We start from the raw sequence: 21643 nt of genomic DNA, 5'->3' as shown, positions 1-21643 counted from the left end.
TGTAGTAAGTCACAAAGGAGAAACCTGGCTGACAGCACTTTAACTTCTCAAACAGCATTACCCTAACTGAATGATCAAACTTCAACATCACCTATACTGGACAACAGATGTTAAGTTTCCCTCCATGAAACAATAGGAGGTAAGCAATATCATCTGTCCTATTCCTGCAGAAAACGTTTTGACTAAAACAGATCATGAGGAGGCAATCAGAAACATTGAAATTCTGCAAAACAACTGTCCACGACTCCTCAACAATGTCAGTGCTGTATAAAAACAAAATCAGAGAACCCTTCTAGATTAAAAGTTTCTGAAGAATCATGACAAAAAAAAATGTAACGTGATCCTTGATCATATCCTGTATTGTTTAAAAATCCAGCTATAATGGATTTACGAAAATTCAAAATGGTCTACATAACTGATAATAGTTTCATGTCAATATCAAATTTCCTCAAAGTGATATTAGTATGGTGGTTATAGAGAATTTGCTATTTGTAGCAAAATGTTAAAATTGATGAACTTAGCTGAATAATATATGGGTGTCATAGTAATCTTCATTTTTGCTTGACATATCACATATATATAGAAAAGTATATAGATTATGGTGCACATATTGTACTGTTCTTGGAACTTTCAAGGTTGACCTTGCTCACTAGCTCTATCCTTCACTTCCTGGCCCACATCAGACCAGACCCTTCCCTTGTTGTCATGAGATGCTCTCATCAATGGCCAAAGCCAGCAGACAGTCTTCAGACTACTCTTTCTGCACTGGACCCAACCTCTGAAAGATGAAGTAGCGGGAATAGCCCTCTTGCATGTCTTAGTACTTAACTCTCTGGGCTTCTTCTCTGCATGTACCTGGGTGCTGTGGGCTGCCTTGACTCCTCTTTTCCTATGATATCCCCTGCCGCAGTCTGGCTGGGCACAATTCAGGAGCCACTTGTCAAAAGAAACTAACTTTATTTTTAGAACTACAAACGCCAAACAAAACAGCTCCTCAGGAAAAACCCTCAGAGCCCAACTGCCACCACCGGCTTCCCCAAGCCTCTCACCCCCACACAAACCTCACCACCTCCCACAATCCTCCTGCTCTTGAGGCTGATTGGCTGGGTCGTGTGGGCGGAGCCAAAGAAGTCCCCTAATGAGCAGCTCCGTGGAGGAGCCAATCAGCTAGATGTTGCAGGGGCTGCTGTGAACCAATCATCAGCTGGCAGTCTGAAGGGCGGGGAAACAGCCCAATGAACATCACCGCAGAGGAGCCAATCAGCTAGATGTTGCTGGGGCCGCTGTGAGCCAATCATCAGCCAGCAGCTGGAAGTTTGCTGGCAGCTGGAAGTTTGCTGGGGCCCCTTTGGATGTGGCTCTCAACAATCCCCTCTCCCCTCTACTCTGGTCATTCTCCACAATTCTCAAGGTCTTATGTTGTAGTTGCCTCAGCACCCTGAAAGTAGGCTGGCCATGCTCTTTGCAGTGTGCTTTCAACCCCCAATGCAGTGATCAGACTTTGTTTACTTATTTATTTATTTATTTTGCTACTGGGAATGAAACCCAGGGGCACTCTAACACTTAGCTACATTCCCAGTCCCTTCTATTTTATACTCTGAAACAGGGTCTCACTAAGTTGCTAAAACTGGTCTTGAACTTGCCTTCCTCCTACCTCAGTCTCCCAAGTCCCTTGGATCTCAGACATTCACCTTCATGCCTGGCTTGACTGAGGCACTTGTGATGCCTTGAAATATTTCTGGCTGGGGTGTATCCAAGTGGTAGGGTGTGTGCTCTGCATGTGCAAAGCCCTGGGTTCTTCAATCCCCAGCATACAAAAGAAAGGAATCTGAATAAATGAGTGAAACAATAAACAAAAGAACATTTGAGGATAGGAGGAAAGAGAGAAAGGAAGAGAGAAGCTTGATGCCCCGATCCCTCCCAGGATAAGGGGAAGAAGGAGAGGCAGCAGGAAGTTGGGCAGAAGAAGGGGCAAGAAGAAGATGCCACTTGATTTTGGTCCTGTGGATTGTGAGGTAATTTGAGACACAGAATTGGAGCAGGAGCCCCAGCAATGGAGCCAGTTAGAGAGGCTGGTCTGGGTGCTTCAGAGCTGTTGGACTCTATTTGTGTCTAATAGGGTTCCATGTGGGGTGAGAAAGGTATTCAAATTTACAGCTTAGTTCTTACTAGATATTATTATTATTCCTTTAAGGATTTTTCTAGACCTTATGTACAATCAACATTCTCTATACTTTATAAACACCTAATCAAAAATTCTTTCTTCAAATTTAAAAAATTCTGATTTTTTTAATGCTCTGCTGTTAATTAATTTTTTCTGGTAATAGGAATTGAACCCAGGGGTACTTTACCACTGAAGCTGCATCCCCACTCCTTGTTATATTTTGTTTTGAGGTAGAATCTCTGTACATTGCTGAGATCCTTGCTAAGTTGCTGAGGCTGGCCTTGAACTTGCAATCCTCCTGCCTCAGCCTCCCAAATCACTGGGATTACAGGTATGTGCCACTGTACCTGGCCAGATACTAGTTAAGTGCTGTGAACACCTTAAAAGAGGCAGAACCTCATAGAGCACAATGGTTCATGCTGCTTTTGGACATTGTGGGATATTCCAGAGCTGTCCTGATGTGGAATCCTAGTTCCTTCTAGTGGAACAAAGTGTTGAAGATCAAAGTCTTCATGCATGAGCCATAGGAAGTTAGGGGTGGAAAACGTGCTATTGGACCACTTCCCATTGTGACAGAATATTTGCTAACTAAAGCTTATTAAGTGGCATGAAACTCAACTTGGTCTACAGGGGAGCAAAGGGTGAGGCCAATGGATGGAGTCGGGGGAAGGAGAAAGTGGAATGAAAGGAGAAGCCAGACAAGTGTCCAAAGGAGGATTTGTCCTCTGAGCTTAACCTTTACTGCTCTGTGTACTTGCCCTATCTTATGCCCAACTTCCTGCTGCCTTTTCTTCTTCTCTTTATCCTCAGAGGGATCGGGGTATCAGGCTTCTCTCAACCCAGATTTTCCTGGGCCATGTGATTTTTGTCTAGAAAACTATGATTGGCCATCCCCTACTGCCACTGCTCTCTCAGATAGTGAAATTCAATGATGGCACATGTTTAGGAAAAAATAAGAGATGGGAAAGTGAAGTGGGAGCAGGGTGGTGACACTGTCCTTGGAGCAGTTGTGCAGCACAAGGAAGAGCTTATAGGTATCTTGAAAGACGTGGTGAGAGGACTTGTGTGGCCAAGGAGACAGAGCAAGGATCCTGCAAAGGGAGGCACAAAGTGATGAGGGAGCCCTGAGAAGGCAGGAGAGGTGGGTGCAGTGTCAGCACTGTCTGGGGAGAGCTGTTCACAAGTGGGTCAGGGAAGTCACTCTTCCTAGGAGCCCAGGAAGGCAGGAGGCCCTGGGTCACTCTTGGGCTTCCCTAGCCTTGGAGACTTGCTGCAGGCCTGGGTTGAGCCCTGGATTAGCTGACCAACTTAGGAAGGGTCTCTGGGTGATGGATTTGCCCAGTCCTACTGCTTCTGAGATCCTCTTCCCATCCTTGTCTCTCTCCAGGGCCAATTCCTTCAAGGGGACAACCCATTTGATAAGGGCTGTGTCAATAATTGCTATGTGACCTTCCACACACCATTGGGATCCAAGTGGGTTGGTGAACCAGAGGCTCAAATGGTGGACCCTGGGGCTGGTGGGGTGGGGTGAAGCTGGCTCTTCTAACCTGGTCCCTTGCTCCAGCTTCCAGACTCTGATATTCACTGTTCCTTTCTTTTAGGGTTTTTTCCAGGGTGCCCTGGGAGCCTCTGGGAAGTTCCCTTTCTTGTCTTTCTAGTGTCTTGTCCCCCAAAAAATGAGGTAGAGGGGAACTTCAGCCTGGATGAGGCTCCTTGCTGACAGCCCTAGGCTCTGTACCTTCCAAGCTGAGGGTGAGGGTGGTCAGGGAGTCCAGGCCAAGGTGGTAGTGACCCTTTGCATTTGGCTTGTGGCTCCCCAGGTACCAGTCAGAAGCTGTGTGGGGGGACTGAGTGGGTTCCAATGGGGGCCCTGCAGTCACCCAGATACTCCCCAGCACATCATCCTACACACCTCCCTGGGCCCAACTTTCAAACTATGGATTTTGACTCATGTGGACAGGGACCCCCAGGGAGTGGCGAGGCTACAGCTATCTAGAGGGTGAGGTGTAGTAGCAGGTGTGTATTGGAAGAGGGGTGTCTGTGGGTTGCACATGTGTTGGGGAAGCTCCTGAGGTGGGGTTAGTCCTGGAGCTGAAGCACTTGGAGCCTAAGAAGCAGGATTATGGGGGCTGGGGATGTGGCTCAAGTGGTAGCAAGCTCGCCTGGCATGCATGCGGCCCGGGTTCGATCCTCAGCACCACATAAAAAACAAAGATGTTGTGTCTGCCGAAAACTGAAAAATAAATATTGAAATTCTCTCTCTCTCTCTCTAAAAAAAAAAAAAAAAAAAAAAAAAAAAAAGCAGGATTATGGACCTGGAAGGCACAGGGTCCAGGTCACAGGGCTTCAGCACACACTCAGGTGTTCCTGGATAGACAAAGAGAAAAGATGGCACTGCTAGGCCCTTAACTTCCTTTTTCATTAATGAGGACTGAGACTAGTCCAGTAATTTATAATGTTTTAAAGGAGATTCTTTTTTTTTTCTTTTTGGAAATCTTTACTCAGTACCATGTGAAACATATGGAGTGGAGCATTAGGAGTGCAGTGGGCTGGGTAATCCACAGTGCCCCCCAAGGGCCCTTTCAGTGACTTGTGGTGTCAGCCCTCTCCTTTGTCCTCTTTCCAGGGGCCCAGGGACTTGACTGTGAGCTCTAGAGTGGAAGTTAGGGAGAGCCCCATGTTCTGACTCTGTGTTTATCTTCCCATCAGCCCAGTGCTGTAGCAGGAGGCCCCATCCCACCCAGTGATGCCAGGATGTGAGCCCCACTTGGAGGCCTCACAGGGCTGAGCCCTCACTCACACCCCTGTTGGGAGTGCCATGACCACCACGGTTGTTTAATCCTTATAAATATATTTTCTGCTACTTTTTATGGGCTTCCCTGTCTGTTCTAGGTTCAGAAAAGCCTGTTTCCTGGGAGGGATGGGGGGAGGCAATAAGTTTCCCATGACTACAACTAAACAAACACATAAATTAACTGAAAGGAGTGTGACAGTTATGGTAGAACCAGCATTTAGTGTTCCATGGAATGCAATTCTGGCTAATCCTACAGAAGTCAGTTCAGGGAGTATCTGCTGTTCCTATGGCCCTTCATGTTTCCTATTCTGATTGTTCTATTAATCCTGATTATTCAGGTTCATTTCTCTCATGTGGTAAATTTGTCTCTTTGACTGGGTTGACTCTTTTCAGATTGATAAGATTGTGAGCTTATCTCACAATTATTATCTCGCAAGCAGCTTATCTCTACTTGAGTACTTGCTGAGGAGAAGGGGCTGTGATGGGCAGTAGCTGTTGCTCTGTCCTGGACTGCTTTCAGAGGGAGTGGTGATACTTGGCATGTGTTACAGAGATGGGGGCAAATGTCCTATCTCCTGTTCTTATTTGATTTGACATTGGTGGTCTGCTTTGCCAATATGTGGCGCAGGTAGAGAGAAATTTTCCAACTATTCAGCCTTCTAATATGTGTCTGTCCTTACATCCACTCCAGGAAATAAGCACATTTCTGCACACTGATTTTCCTTCTGCCCCTCTGGACCTTCCCTTTATTTTCTGCCTGTGGAAGCTTCTGAGTTTCTCATTCACCAAAATGCTCCTCATCTGGGGGCATGGAGATACATGTGCTTTGTATATTTTTCATAATTTCTATGAAGTGGGTAAGAAGAACAGGTTCCATGTATTTGACTCCATCCTCTTAAACCTGGAAATTTTATGTGTTTCTGACAAATATTCTTTACTAAGTGAAGGACATTTCCTTTGAATCCTAGTTGTTGGTGGTACTGTACTGGGGGTTGAACCCAGAGGGGCTTTACCACTGAGCTACATCCCCAACCATTTTAATTTTTTATTTTGAGACAGGATCATGCTAAGTTGCTGAGGCTGGTCTCAAATTTGTGATCCTCCTGTCTCACCCTCCCAAGTTGCTTGGATTGCAGGTATGCACCACAATGCTTAGCTATTTCTAGTGTTCTAAAAGATTTAAACTCAAGGGAAGCTGAGTCTCATAAACAGGCTTTTTAAGACTTACTAAGATGCCATGATTTTTCTCCCTTAGCCTGCTAAATAATAAATTAGAGTGTATGTCACTAAATGGGTATTCTGTAAGAATTCCTACTTCCACAGGTCATGCTACAGTTTTATTACATGCATATTCATAGTTTGAAATGTTACATTTATAAAAGTTGATTAGTATTTTGTGGTAAAATAATTATGGTTCTGCTAACCTTTTATTAAGAAAATTCATTTTTATTCTAAGACAATATAAACAACAGAAATAGTTCTTTTTTAAAGATTTGCTTCAAGGCATGGTGTCACAAACCTGTGATTCCTGTGACTCAAGAGGCTGAAGCAAGAGGATTTTTCAGTTTGAGGCCAAACTCAGCAACTTAGTGAGACCCTGTCTCAAATAAAAAATAAAAAGGACTGGGGATGTAGCTCAGTGGTAAAGCACCCTGGATTCAATCCCCAGGACCTAAATAAATAAATGATTTGTTAGCCCTCTACTTTTTTAGCTTGCTTTTTAAATTTTGTATAGACATCTTTCAGTATCAAGATACAAACCAAGCTTATTTATTTAGTGGTGCTGGGGATTGAACCCAGGGTCTAACATATGCTAGGCACTCCCTCTACCACTTAGCTATACCCCCAGCCCTAAAATATGTTCTTAAACAGTTGTATGATGTATATCATTTCCTAAATGTGTCAAAATGTCTTTAAAATTTTTTTATTTGTTCTAATTATATGTGAAAGTAGAATGCATTCTGACATATTGTACACAAATGGATCATAACTCCTCATTCCTCTGGCTGTACAAGATGCCGAATCACACCAGTAGTGTAATCATACATGTAATAGGGTAATAATGTATTCCTCCATCTTTCCCAACCCCACTGCCCGACCCCTCCCTTCACTCCCCTCTGCACAATCCAAAGTTTCTTCATTCTTCCCTACCTCTGCTCCCCACTATGGATCAGCATACACTTATCAGAGAAAACATTCAGCCTTTGGTTTTGGGGGATTGGTATATTTAACTTAGCATGATCTAATTGTGCCTAAATTTATATGTGTTTCAATAGAAACCTGTTTTGGTTGTTTTCAGTTTTTTAATATAAGTTCATATAAGGGTATTAATACCCTTATATAAGCATATTAGTACTCTTTTATATCTAGGATAAATTTCAAGTAGGGGAATGGATCAAAGACTGCTAACTGCCATATTGTCTCCTAAGACCTTCTTATATATATTAAATAAATAAAATAGGAACATTCTAATAGAAAAACAGACACAGAAAAACCATGCACAAATAAAAATATGTTCAAATTTCAAGTAGGGGAATGGATCAAAGACTGCTAACTGCCATATTGTCTCCTAAGACCTTCTTATATATTAAATAAATAAAATAGGAACATTCTAATAGAAAAACAGACACAGAAAAACCATGCACAAATAAAAATATGTTCAACACATAAAAAGATGTCCAAACTTTAAAATGACAAATTAAAACTCTCATATGGTCTATAATACTGGTAAAACTTCTTGGAATGTAATTCAACAATTCTCTTAAAAATTTAAGTGTGAATATTCTTTTCCCAGCAATTCTAATACCAGGAACTTAACTTACAGAAAGAAATGTGTAAGTACCAAGAATTTCATTTATAGAAAAAACAATTATAAATAAATGTTAAATGTCCATCAAGCAATCACAATTGATAAAATAATTTGTGGAGCTCTACATAATACAGCAATATAAAAGGTCTTAAGAAAATATCCAAGTGGTTGAAGGGAAAGCCACATATTCGAGGGGAAAAGAGGATTCTTCTAAGAAAAGCTAATGGACAGCTAGTGAGGCCAGAGGTTGGGGGAGAATAAAGGAAGAGTGCTTACCAAAAGGCAGAGTGAAAGCTGTTCATCGTCCACTGGAGATGCTTTTGGATTATTCTTCCCACCTCCTTGATTTTCTAGTTTGTGCTCACTGATCACCAGGGGAGCTTCCAGTGGACTTTTACAGTGAGAGTGGTCCAGCAACTTAGAACTAAGAGTGTTCTGCTTGAAAGATCTATCCTCCATCTGGTAGGAGTTCTCATTGTGAACACTCTCTTCAGACACAGGCCCATCTACACTACTCACAGATTTTTCTGCTCCAGTCACTGATGGCTTTACTCTGTCATCACTGACAGTGCTTGTCCAATTTTCCTTGATTCAGAGTCATAATTTCTTTTTCAGTTTCTGAAGTGAATGTTTTACTAGAATGAAGTTCTGACAAGGGCATGTCATGAATCAGCTCTGTACACTCCCACTTAGGAGGGAAACCAGGTGATTCCCCTCTTATGAATGCATAAGTATTGATCAAAGTAGAACTTCTTAAAGCCTCCAAACCCAGTATTCCATTTCTCAGAAAAATCTAAGCGGGTTCCTTTTCCTCCATAGAATTTTCCTCTTTTTTTTTTCATTTTTCTGATGCATAATGAGATCTGGATATAGCTACAAAGAAGGAAATGTAAAGAAATGTTACGTATCAATCTCAAAATAAGGTCATGATGGCATTCACAGAAATTAAGGCAAAAAATTTTGAAAAAAGAGCATATATACTTCAATTTAAGACAACTGAATAATGAAATCCTACCGAGCAAGCTTTTAATTACAGTGAAAATTGGAGAAGAGAGAAGACATGAGCACTCTATTAAGATCCCATTTGTCATACATCTGCCTTTGGTAGAAATAAGTTTCAAAAATAATTTCTCAGGATGGAGTCATTTTCTGAAGGAGTGCACAGGGTAGGGAGTCAGAAGAGAATTTCTAAGTGTCAGCTCTGCTTCTCATTAACTAAGTGACATTAAGAAAGTCATTCAAATTTGTGTTCTCATTTATAAAATGAAGAACAGAAAAGGGAAAGGGAACCAAATACCACTTAAGACCAATTCCATATACTTTTTAATTTGTTTTTCTGACATATCAGGGATTGAACCCAGGGTCTCACATAGGCCAGGTAAGTGATCCATCACTGAGCTACATCCTCAGCCCCCATATCAATTTATTTATAACTTGCCCATAGCAAAACAACTTGTTTCATACAGCAAAATTTTAAAAGGGCAGGTACCTTTGCTCTGTAGAGTCATCCACAGGTAGATACTCCATCAATACATAATATCAGTATTTCAAGAGAGAGACACCAGGCTCCTCTTTCTTAGTCAATCCAAGACTCTCTGAGTGGACTCATGAAGGAAAATGATTCCATCAGGTGCTCTCACACTTATTCTGGCTCTCAAATGAATATAGAGAACAAGAACCAATATAAGCATACACAAATGAACTTCAGAAACACAATGATAAGAGATGGGAGATGGGAATGAATGGCAATTAAAAGCAAACATGATTTAACCTCAATTTAGTAAGCTATAATGAAGGTTTTAGGCATCGGCCACTACAGGTGGAGTGAAAGAAATACTAGACTAATAGAAATCAATATTCTAATTTTATCTTGCTAACAACTTATTAAAACTTTTCCCAGCCTGGGGCCAGGGGAGGATAGTTCCTTACTCTGTATCAGTTTTCTATAAGAACAAAACTAGAAAGATGAACATATGTACCTCAGTTTGTTTTCAAAATCCCACTGAGATGACAATTTTTTTTCTCCCCCAGAGCTCAGGATCAAACCCAGAGCCTAATCCAGGACCTCATGCATGCTAGGCAAGAGAAACAGAGCTACAGCCCTAACATGGAAACTGGATCCAAAGCATGCAGGCTCAAATGTGAATTTACCATAACCATGAGCTCAAAAATATAGAAAAAAAAAACACAAAGAAAACAGGAGTCCCCCGAAACATGACATGGCTCTAATTACTCTAGTAAAGGAGCATTTTGAGTAGCCATACTGGATTTGGTCTTGGCCATTATGAGTCAGCATCCTCATATCAAAAAAAAAAAAAACATCTTTATAAGATTAAGGTAGACTTTTTGGCTCAGATTCTTTAGATATCTAAAGAATGTGAGACTGCTAAAATCCTCAGGTAAAGATTCTCAAGGTTTGGGCTGGGGATGTGGCTCAAGCGGTAGCACGCTCACCTGGCATGCGTGCGGCCCGGGTTCAATCCTCAGCACCACATACAAAGATGTTGTGTCTGCCAAAAACTAAAAAATAAATATTAAAAAATTCTCTCTCTCTCTCTCTAAAAAAAAGAACTTTAATATTAAAAAAAAAGATTCTCAAGGTAAAGAAGGATTGTATATATGAGATCATTCCATTTTTCCTTCCTGTGCTATAGTGTTTAGGGAGGAACTTGTTAAGAAAGCAGAGTCCTGGAGTATAAAAGCAGATAAGATAGCTAGCCATTTAGGTCCCACAGCAGCTTGAATATAAAAGTAACAACATTTTTTTCCTCTGGTCTCAAACTGGCCCTCTGCAAGCCTTATAAGTCTTGCAAGTTCTGCAAGCTCTGTAAGCCTTGAAGAGACAGAGATTTGGCAGAAGCTAAGAATTAAGGGAAACTAAGAGCTGTGGAGCACAATCCCTGATTGATGGAAATCTGGGGGCTAGACTACCACCCCAGCAAGACTGGAAGGCAAGGTCTCCTTCCTGGTGGGCTGGGCCTGAATACAGAGCATCTAGCCAAAGAGGACTATCCTTGAGGCTTAAGATCTCATCTCATGGAGTTTGCCCTTAATTTTGGATATACTTGAGATCTGTTACCCCTTTCCCTTTGAAGAATGGAAATGATCATCCTATGCTTGTCCTACCATTGTACTTTGGAAGCACAGAACTTGTTTAGTTTCTGAGGTTCATGACTGGAAAGCCATTTTCCTCAGGATGAGTTGCATCTTGATTCTCACCCATACTGAATTTAGATATTCAGATGAGACTTTTTAGAATTTAGAAGTGATGTTAGAGTGGGTAAAGATTTGGGGGACTATTAGAATGTAATGAATGTATTTTTTTATCCTTTTAATTATTTTTTATTAAATTATTTATTTATTCTAATTTATTATATACCATGGCAAAATGCAATTCATTTCATATTACACATATAGAGCACAACTTTTCAAGTCACTGATTGTACACAAAGTATTTTCACACCATTCGTGTCTTCATACATGTACTTAGGGTAATGATGTCTAACTCATTCCACCATCATTCTTACCCCCTTGCTCCCTCCCTTCCCCTCCCTCCCCTTTGCACTATCTAAAGTTCCCCCATTCCTCCCATGCTCCCCCCTCCCCACCCCCCACCCCCACCCCCACCATTTCCATAATGAGTCAGCATCCTCATATCAAAGAAAACATTTGGCCTTTGGTTTTTTGGGATTGGCTTGCTTCACTTAGCATTATATTCTTCAGCTCCATCCATTTACCTGCAAATGCCACGGTTTTATTCTCTTTTAATAGTGAGTAATGTTCCATTATGTATATATACCAAAGTTTCCCTATCCATTCATCTACTGAAGGGCATCTAGGTTGGTTCCACAATTTAGCTATTGTGAATTGTGCTGCTATAAACATTGATATGGCTGTGTCTCTATAGTATGCTGTTTTTAAGTCCTTTGGGTATAAGCCAAGGAGTGGGATAGCTGGGTCCAATGTTGGTTCCATTCCAAGTTTTCCAAGGAATCTTTATACTGCCTTCCAAATTGGCTGCACCAATTTGCAGTCCCACCAGCAATGTATGAGTGTGCCTTTTTCCCCACATCCTCACCAACACTATTGTTGTTTGTATTCTTGATAGCTGCCAGTCATGGGTGAAATGATACAAGTTAGATATTGTGTCACTCTAGATTTGAAAACATAACCTTCCATGTCAGGTTTTAAGAGGTAGGATCTTTGGTAGTTGACTAAGTTATGAGGGTTCCACAATTATTAATGGGACTAGTGTCCCAATAAGAGCGACCATGGAAAGTTCCCTTGTTCTTTATCCACCATGTAAGGACATAGCAGGAAAAGGGCTATCTATGAATCAGGAAGTGGGCCCTCACTAGATACCAAATCTGCCAGTCCTTTGATCTTGGATTTCCTAGCCTTCAGAACTGTGATAAATAAGTTTTGGCTCTTTATAAGCCACCCAGTATATATTTTTCTGTTATAGAAGGCAAAATAGGCTAAAACACAGGGCCATCAAGGCATCTAGCAAATTATGTAATACAACATATTTAAAATTTATAAGATGTTCTTTGTCCTATCTGTATGTATTTATCTCCACCAGCATTCCAATCTCTGTAGGGAGTGGACATCAGGGGAGATGTCACCCCCTTTGTTTTATTTATTAGGATCTCTTTTTTACCTTGACTTACTGAAGATGGTTTATGGCTTTTAATTAATATTTTACTCCCAAGGATTCTAGCATCTGTCTTTTCATAACAATAGTTCCACGATGAAGAAAGGTAGATGTCAACACCAAGAAAGGACAAGGGGTTGCTCTCATCATAAATTCATAAACATATTATTTTCTAGGTGATACTGATGGAAACAACTGGTGGAAATCCACTCATATCAGAGCAGTTATTTTGATAAATTTTAAACTGTGGTCAAGATACAGGTTGATAAGTAATTGTGAGTAGGAAAATATAAGGATCATAGAACACTGACAATATCAAATGCTGGAGAAAATGTGGAGTGGTAGGAATTCTCATGTGATGTTAGTGGGGAGTGCAAAATGGTACAGATACTTTGGAAGACAGTTTGGTAGTTTCTTAAAATACCAAGCATACTCTTTCCATATGATTCAACAATCACTTTCCTTATTACGTATCCAAAGATATTGAAAACCTATTTCTAGATAAGCATCTGTACATGTTTGTATAAGTTTTATTCATGATTGCCAACCCTTGAAAGCAACCAAAATGTTCTTCAGTAGGTGAATGGATAACCCTGAAATATCCAGACAATGAAATATTATTTAGTATGAAAAAGAAATTAGCTATCAGATAATGAAAAGACATGAAGGAAGTTTAAATGCATATTGCTGTTTCAATAAATATGCTAAGCTTAGCATATTGCTAAGAAGCATATTGGAAGTTTAAATGCATATTGCTATGTTTCAATGAATATGCTAAGCTTAGCATATTGCTAAGATAATATATAGTATGTGAAAAGACTACATACTATATATTTCCAACTATATAACAATGAAGATAATAAAAGTTCAGTGGCTGCCAGGGACTTGGGGAAACGAGAGGGATGAATAGAGTAAGATAATTTTTAAGGCAGTGAAAATATTCTGCATGGTACCATAATGGAAGATAAATGTCATTATAAATTTATCTAAAGCCCCAGGGTTTCAACATCAAGAATGTTCCCTAATATGAACAATGAGTTTAGGTGATAAAGATGTGTCAATGTAGATTCACTGACTGCAACAAATATACCACTCTGGTGCAAGGAGATTGTGAGGGCTGCAATGCATGTGTGAGAACAGGGAGCATCGCAACACAAGACTAAATTAGTCAGGGTCACTCAAGGAGAACTGGGCTAGTACAAAATAATGACACACAGACAGAGAAAATACCTTTCTCTTTGGGTTCTGTTATGCCACTCTGACCCAGCTCCCACAAAGGAGGCAAGGCAGGCAAGAAAGAGAGGGAGCACACCTTGAACCCGGGTTTTATTGGGGGAGGCTGTTCAAAAAACATTCTATTCATATAAGGCAGAGGGGTAAGGTTACAAGGGCCAGCCTACCCCCACTGGGTAACGCCCACTCCCAAAGCGGGGTTCCTCTGCTGAGCAGAAATGGGGATCCATCTGCTTCCCAGTCAGGGAAGCCAGTCTCCACATTTCCATCATTTAAAGGTAGGGGGCACTCAGCTCCTATGTGGCAGCTCCCAACAAGGGAGTTTAGGGGAAATCTTTGTACTTTCTGCTCAATCTTTTTCTAAGCCTAAAATATTCTAAATATAGTGTATTAAAAATTTTAAAAATCACATTCAATGCCACTGTTTCTGTTATAGGACAACTATAGTACTCCATGTTTTGTTATAGAAAAATAACTTCAACTGATTAACACAGAAAACCTTGCTGTTAGTAGCTACCTTCCATGTACAAGAAATGTTGCTAACAAGATGAGGGAGAAATATATATGTAAATGCTTCCTTTTTCTTTTAAGAAGGAGATAAGGACTGGCAGACGCTTATGAACACCTGCATTGATCAGTCTCTATGCTACTGCCAGGCAGCAGGTAACTTAAAACTATTGAACTTTTTAATGAAATGTCCCATTAGTATGAAATTTTGTAACTGGAATAAAATATTTACTATGGAACTCTGTTTCATCTTCATTTGAAAATATGGAGTTATGGAAAAAAGTATAATTCTTTCAGGAATGAGAAAAATATATTTTATGTAATTTACTGAATGTTTAACATATAGTATGACAATTTTTCTGGGATTTAACTAAAGTTAATATGATTGTTGCTGGAATGTAACAAAAAGCTTTTAGTTTACACTTAATACTTGCTTTTCTACATTAAAGACAAAATACCATACAAAATGAATTCAATTTTTTTCCTTAAAAATCATTTTAAAGTTTGTTCTACTCAGCCTAATGACTAACACAGTAAAGGCAAACAAACACACTAGTATTACATAATTGGCTGATTTTACACAGCACATATCTTTTATACTATAAGTGTATTACTAAGTAATAGAAAACATCCAATAAAACCAGTAAATAAATTTCTAAGCAAGATTTTTATAGGCCCCATTTTTGGATTTTTGTTTTGGTTTTTTTTTTTTTTGGTGCCAGGAATCAAATCCAGGGACTCATGTGTGCTAGGGAAGTGCTCTACCACTGAGCTACCTGCTAAGGCAGATCTCATCTCTTATACCCAACCATGATAGTCTTAATAAATGATAAAACCAGTGAATTTCCTCACATGAAATCATAGTGATAGTTGCTTTGGTATCAAAATCTTTATTTCTGATCCACTATCAGCATTAAAACAAAATTCAAATATTCCCAAAGAAAGAAGTACAACTCATGTTGTGATCAACTGTTTAGCGACAATGAGCATTTAATTTAAAACTATCTCATCCCAGAAATGAAATAAGATCAGCTATGGTTATTGGCATTTTCTACACTATAATATTGTAGAAAACCTCAATGTCACAAAGAATCCTCTTGTCTTTAATTTTATGGTTACAGCTTTCTTCTCAAATTGATTCCCACTGCCAAATCTGAACAAAAGATACTATTAATCAGAATTTTATCAAGTACTACATGAACTACAGAACAATATGAGCTACTTGTTAACCATCAATGGCTGCTTATTTGCCAAAATTGTATAAGGAGTGATTTTAATTGGAGCACCAGACATTGATAAAAATATCTAGAGAAGCCTGGTGCAGTGGTGCACGCCTGTAATCCCAGTGGCTCAGGAGGCCGAGACAGGAGGATTAAGAGTTCAAAGCCAGTCTCAGCAATTTAGCGAGGCCCTAAACAACTCAGTGAGACCCTATCTCTAAATAAAATACAAATTAGGGCTGGGGATGTGGCTCAGTGGTCAAGTGCCCCCTGAGTTCAAACCCTGGTGCTACAACACCACCACCACCCCAAAAAAATCTAGAGAATAAGAAAAGATTTTTATAGTTAGTATGAAAGCATTCAAGACTCATTTGGCTGAAAAATGAGATTTTTATCAGGTATCTTGAGCATTACTATTTTTAAAGTAGATAACAGTATTGGGTTTGCAGTTTTAAAATTAAAGCCCATACTAAAATCAAGTGTGGATGTCACCCTGGGACAGATGTCAAGGTCAGGGACAAAACAAAAGGAAGAGTTATATAATCCATTTGGACATAGTTTTGCAACTGTTAACTCTGGAATGTTAACTATTGTTTAGGACTATGTTGTCCAATATATCAGTCAATAACCACTTATGGAGATTCAAATTTAAATTAATTAAAATTAAATAAAATAGAAAATTCTGTTCCTCCATTGCATTATCCATATTTCAATATTCACATGTAATCTGTCACTACTGTAATAGACAGTGCAGATAAAGATCATTCCATCATCATAGAACATTCTGTTGGATAGCTTTGGTACAGAACTTTAAACTTTTTCCAATAAGGAAAACCTCTAAAGATTTATTAGTCTGACCCATATTTATGACTGCTCTCTGCTCAAATCACCACATACACCGTAACATAAATGATTGAAATATGTTTGCCACCACAGCTCTCTATCAAAACAGCACAATGATTGAAAAATGTCCTTGTTGGAGCAAGTTAAAATATAAAATAACCAAATCAAGAGAAAAACAAATCAAATACTGACCATTCTTTATTCAAACAGCATTCTGTTTTACATGTGAATCTAAATCACATAAATAAAATATAAAATAACCAAATCAAGAGAAAAACAAATCAAATACTGACCATTCTTTATTCAAACAGCATTCTGTTTCACATGTGAATCTAAATCAGGACAATGACATTGTCTGACTACCACCTTGTCACTTACTATTATCAACTGTATTTTTTTAAAGTCATTTTTACATTAGTAACAAGGTACAATTTAATTTATTTGGTGATAAAGCCACTAGAACTAAGACAAAGTCAAGAGAACTGCTATCAGAAAATGCTAAGATCCAAATATATAGGAATTGTTAAGAAAACACAAAATAGGAGCAATGTAACTTAAAAACAAAATAAAAGACTTACATGTAAGCTAAAGACAATCAGATCTAACAGCATCTTTAATTTTTTTACCTCTCCAAATCAACATTATAAAGTCCAAAATCTGGGCTACATTTCACATTTGCTTTCCCACTATATGCTCACCAACCAGAATCCTGCCAAGTATAATTTAAATAAATCTTATCTTGTTGTAAGGTGATAAGATTATTTTCCTGATTTATTTGCCTGATTTTCAAGGTTATCTGGCTGACAAAAATCACCTTGAAAACCAAAATGTGAATTTACTTCATCAAAATAAGAGCAAGGAATTCAAAGCACATAACAGATTTTCAACTGAGAATATAATTTTCACAAGTAGTGATCACAGTTTATAACCATAGATTGAATTTGTACATAAAAATAAAAAATCTGCCATATGACAGTATGTATTCAAAAAGCAACTACTGCATGCTCTTGTATGGCATAAAATAGTACTGAATTACGTGAAATGGTACAGTTTAGTTTAATTTAGTTTTGTTTTGTTTTTTGGTACTGGGATTTAACCTAGAGGCAATTGAGCACTGAGCTACATCCCCTTTTTACTTTTTGAGACAGGTCCTCACTAAGTTCCTTAGGGCCTCTTTAAGTTGATGAGGCCAGTCTTGAACTTGGGATCTTCCAGTTTCAGCCTCCCAGGGGGCTAGGATTACAGGCATGTGCCACTCCAGCCAGTTGTGTATGATCTTTACTCCTCCACAGCTTCAAATGACAGGGTTACTATAAATCTTCCTCTCAAACAAACCTTTGATAGATAAATAATGTAATTAAATAAGAAATTAAAATACTTACCAGCAAGTCAGGAGCAATCAAAATAGTTTTTCCCTTATTTGAATTGTCTCCTGATAGCATCTTTTTCCTTCTGTTACCACCTACAAAATATTAACAAATCCTGATTCTTCAGAGTCACTTGCCAAGTCAGTGTTCATATTGGTAGGCATGTATGCGACCAAGCATCCCTGCTGCTAGGGCACCAAGGCAGGCAGGGCCTGGAAGGTAACAGTTTTATTTTGAGCAGGGGAAAACACAATGAAGCACTTCATGGCTACATTGTAACTAGATCCTGCTTCAGTTTTCTATGGAAATAACTAGATATCAACAACATCTTAATTAGTAATAATACTAGGGAAGAACAGCTCTTATCAGATCAAAAACTAAAATCCCCAACATGCATTTTCTAGAAGCCAGTATACCTTTTTCCTGTGTTCTACAAAGAATGGCCTGATTGTTAGTCTCTCATTTGTCACAAAGTGAATATAATTACTTTTCTTATGTTTTTTCAGAGAGGAAATGTTAATTTCCATCATAGTGGGAATGAAGGGCTATCTGATTTCTAACTTTCACCCCTACCACTGGAAGAGACCACTCATTCTATTAATCATGCCTAAGTATAGATATTATTATACCAACTCTTAGAAGGTAGGAATTTGGGTGTCTTAGAAGAGGTCTATCTCAGTTTTTCTTCTGTTACAGCTGTTCAGCTATTTTTTGATTCTTGTGCTTACTCTGCTAGCTTTATTTCAAATACCAAGACATGATACTAGTTTCTGAAATTTTAGTACAGACCTTAGAGAAGGTACATTTATGTGTACGAATGACAAAAATATTACCCTATTCCAAAATTTCTGTAAAACACTGACATGTCCAACGGTTGCCTCTTCGTTTTTCTTCAGAATTTGAAACTGGCTTTCTCATGAACTTCTTGATAACTTCCAACATATTGATTAGCATGGCAGCAGAAAGCAACACAACCTTAAAAAAGAGAGAAGCATTAATTATACAGACAAATCAATTAAGCAAATAAATCAGTTTTCTTAAAATTACTACAGAAAGCATGTTTGAGACCAAGCGTCCCTGTCTTACTACAGAATTGAGTAAGACAGAGATTGTGGGAAGCAATTGCTCTCAGCAGGAGGAAAGGACAATATAGCACTTTGCAGCTATAGTGCCACATACCCAACCTGCCAGCCAGAGAAAAATCTCATGTACACCTGAATACTTGTACATAATTTGTAGTAAAGCTCATGAATTTGATCCTTAATCTCAGCCCAACATTTTAATCTACTTCATTCAAAATAAATTACTTGATCCATTTTGGATAGTTCAAAATTTTTTTTAGTTAAGCGGGAGCTGTGCATAGTGACTTCCTTCCAAATAGTACAGTATGGAGGGAGGGAAGGAGGAGGGTAACTTTCCATTGGAGAAAGATGACAAATACTACCTCAGCCAAGTAACTGACATCAATGTCAATATTTATGATTCTTGATATAGAATGACAAGAATGACAGTTTATACCTGTGGTCTTCTTTCCTAAAACCCCAAATCCTGTTTAATTCTCTTTTAAAAAATCAGACAAATTCTAATAGATGGGCATTCTATTTAAATAATTGACCACACTCTCATAACTGTCAAGGTCACCAAAAACAAGGGAATACTAAGAAACCTTCACAGCCAAGAGGAGTCTAAGGAGACATGCCAACTAAATATAATGTGGTATCTTGGATAGCATTTGGAACAGGAAAAGTGCATTAGGAAAAAAACTAAGGAACTCTGAATGAATTTTGGACTATAGTTCAAAAAAAATGTATGAGTATAGGTTCATTAACTGTTAACCACCCTAAAATTGTACAATAAAATTACCATACTAACATAAGACACTTATAAGAGGGAAACAGGGTATGAGGTATATGTGAACACTCTATACTATCTTCTCTGTTTTTCTGTAAACCTAAAACTGTTCTAAAAAAAATAAAATCTATTTTTATAAGTCTCTGTATCAAAGTGTATAGCAACTGGCTTTATTAGTTTAATTATATTCCCCAAATAAATATATAACCTAAATATCATTGGTTTAAAAAAAAACGCTATAGGAAAACTACAGCAATACTTACAAAGATGTCTTCTATTTAACACATTGAAATTCTCCTATATGCCAAGAGTACTATGTACTGCCTCATCCTGCATTTTTGTAATTCATTTAGAACACCAATTTCACAATACAGACATAAGTCGCTCCCATATCATCTTCAAGTGCCAGAATTAGCTTTTGGATCTAAAAGAGAATATTCTAAATTATTATGTTATAGAAATACAGACTCCAACAACTGACTTCAAAGCCCATGGATAAATATTGAACTATTATATTTGGTTTGATATATGTATATACTATGAATATATAATATATAATATACTATGATATATGTATATACTATGATATATAATATATATCATGTATATGTTAATATAGGTATAACAATAATGTATTATTTATATTTATTATGTATTGATATATTACTATGTGTAATATAATAGTATGTTATGTATATAATACATATTATGTATCACATGTTGTGTTTATGTGTGTGTGTGTGTGTGTGTGTGTGTGTGTGTGTGTGTGTGTATGTGCATACACAGTATAAAAAAGGAATTGAGGCTCTTTGGAGAAATGGCTACTTCTGTGGACAGGAGGAGAAAGAACAAATTGAGCTTGGAACACCTTATTCTAGAAAATAGGGAATGAAGGGGATATGTGAAAAAAGTTAAAGGAACCAGCTTGAAGAGACTCCATTGGCCAGAAACTGGGCCAGTTGAGCCACAAATAAATACTGACGGATTATAATCCATGGAATATTAATTAACCTATGAGTTCACAGATAACAAATAAATAATGGATGAATTAATGGGGGGAGATTCCTCTTGCAGTATAAATATAGGAAACGGAAAAGCATTCTGTAGCTCCTGTTATGTGGGGAGGAGAAGAGGGGGCTGGGTGTGGTCCCTCCTGGCAGTGGAGCTAAAAGCGGATTCCCTGAGAAGCAGATTCTGTCCTCTTGTCCTTCCCTTCTTAGAGCCCGGGTCCCTCGGCACCTGTCACCGCCCCGCCGCGCTCGCGCGCTGATCCACGTCCCCTCCACCTATTCTTACCGAGGCAGCGGCAGCAGGGTCGGGAGACGCCGCCACCGGTTCCTCCACGTTGCCACCTGCAACTGCGACACGGTGAGGCCGCCGCCGCCATGCCGCCGGAGGCCTGATGCTTACAGATGCGAAGCTGAGCCTCCGAAGTTGCCCACTGCATCGCTTCCTTCGCTGATGCTGAACGGGAGCTTCTTGTTCTCCTCTGGCCACCGTCCAGGTCCGAAAAACAGACCAATCATAGCGAGGCATTCGGGAGGGGGCGTCACCGCTAAAAGCCCGGACGAAGGTAGATCCTCTGGCGCAGGCGGGGAGAGGTCCCTGCTTCCGAGTCTCCTGAGGGCCTGCGCCTTCTCCGCGGGGCGTCTGCCCAGTGTCGGGATCTTTGTTCTTTAGAGCACCTGAGGCAAAGAACCGGGACCCGGGTTATCGTTGGATAAAGGGCGGGGAGTGAGAACCATTGGAAATGGTAAAGCATTTTCAAATTGTAAAAAACGTGCAATGAAAAAAATCCTCCTCTTAACTGCCTCAAAATCGAAATTACTGAATATTTTAAAAACGAAGAAAAGATAAAATGCTGTATAATAATATCTGTGGAATGTACTTAAGGTAGTGCTCAAAAAGAAAATACAAAATAGAAGTAAATTAAATGTCCAATTCAAAAATTGAGAAGAAATTATCAAAGAAAGCAGAAGGAAAGAATTTGTAAGGATAAACGAAGAAATTAGAAAATAGAAACAGGACACTACTAAGTAAAAGATTTTGGGGGGGGGGGGGAAGGCTACAGTAGGATGGTTGGTTGACCTAACAAAGAGAAGTGAGTACAATTAAAATGCAAAACAATGAGAGGGTGGGAGAGGGATAACTATAGATAAAGAAAAAGTTAAAAGATTTTATGAGAGATTTGACTCAACTCT

At 39.0% G+C, this 21643-nt stretch overlaps 1 protein-coding gene across 4 annotated transcripts in view; it reads right to left on the bottom strand.

Annotated features, from left to right (window-relative positions):
* LOC308653857 (uncharacterized protein) overlaps positions 1-21009 on the bottom strand; it is a 30380-nt gene extending 9371 nt beyond the window's left edge. Inside the window, exons 1-6 of one of the 4 annotated variants that reach the window (XM_081302603.1) lie at positions 20739-21009; positions 19706-19866; positions 17607-18566; positions 9257-9420; positions 8044-8640; positions 6478-6555 (exon numbers count right to left, since the gene is read on the bottom strand). In XM_081302603.1, coding sequence (XP_081158729.1) covers positions 19792-19866; positions 20739-20978 — 315 coding nt within the window. In that variant the 5' untranslated portion in view covers positions 20979-21009 and the 3' untranslated portion in view covers positions 6478-6555; positions 8044-8640; positions 9257-9420; positions 17607-18566; positions 19706-19791. Of the gene's footprint in view, positions 1-6477; positions 6556-8043; positions 8641-9256; positions 9421-16527; positions 18567-19705; positions 19867-20738 lie in introns of those variants that run through there. The other 3 variants (XM_081302604.1, XM_081302605.1, XM_081302606.1) reach the window with 3 other exon arrangements.
* Between the last annotated feature and the right edge of the window lie 634 nt (positions 21010-21643).

This window comes from Spermophilus citellus (genome assembly GCF_964194105.1).
Source record: "Spermophilus citellus genome assembly, chromosome: 7".
Taxonomy (NCBI): Eukaryota; Metazoa; Chordata; class Mammalia; order Rodentia; family Sciuridae; genus Spermophilus; species Spermophilus citellus.
Note: the sequence above shows the minus strand (reverse complement) of the source record. Positions and strands in the feature narration are given on the sequence as shown.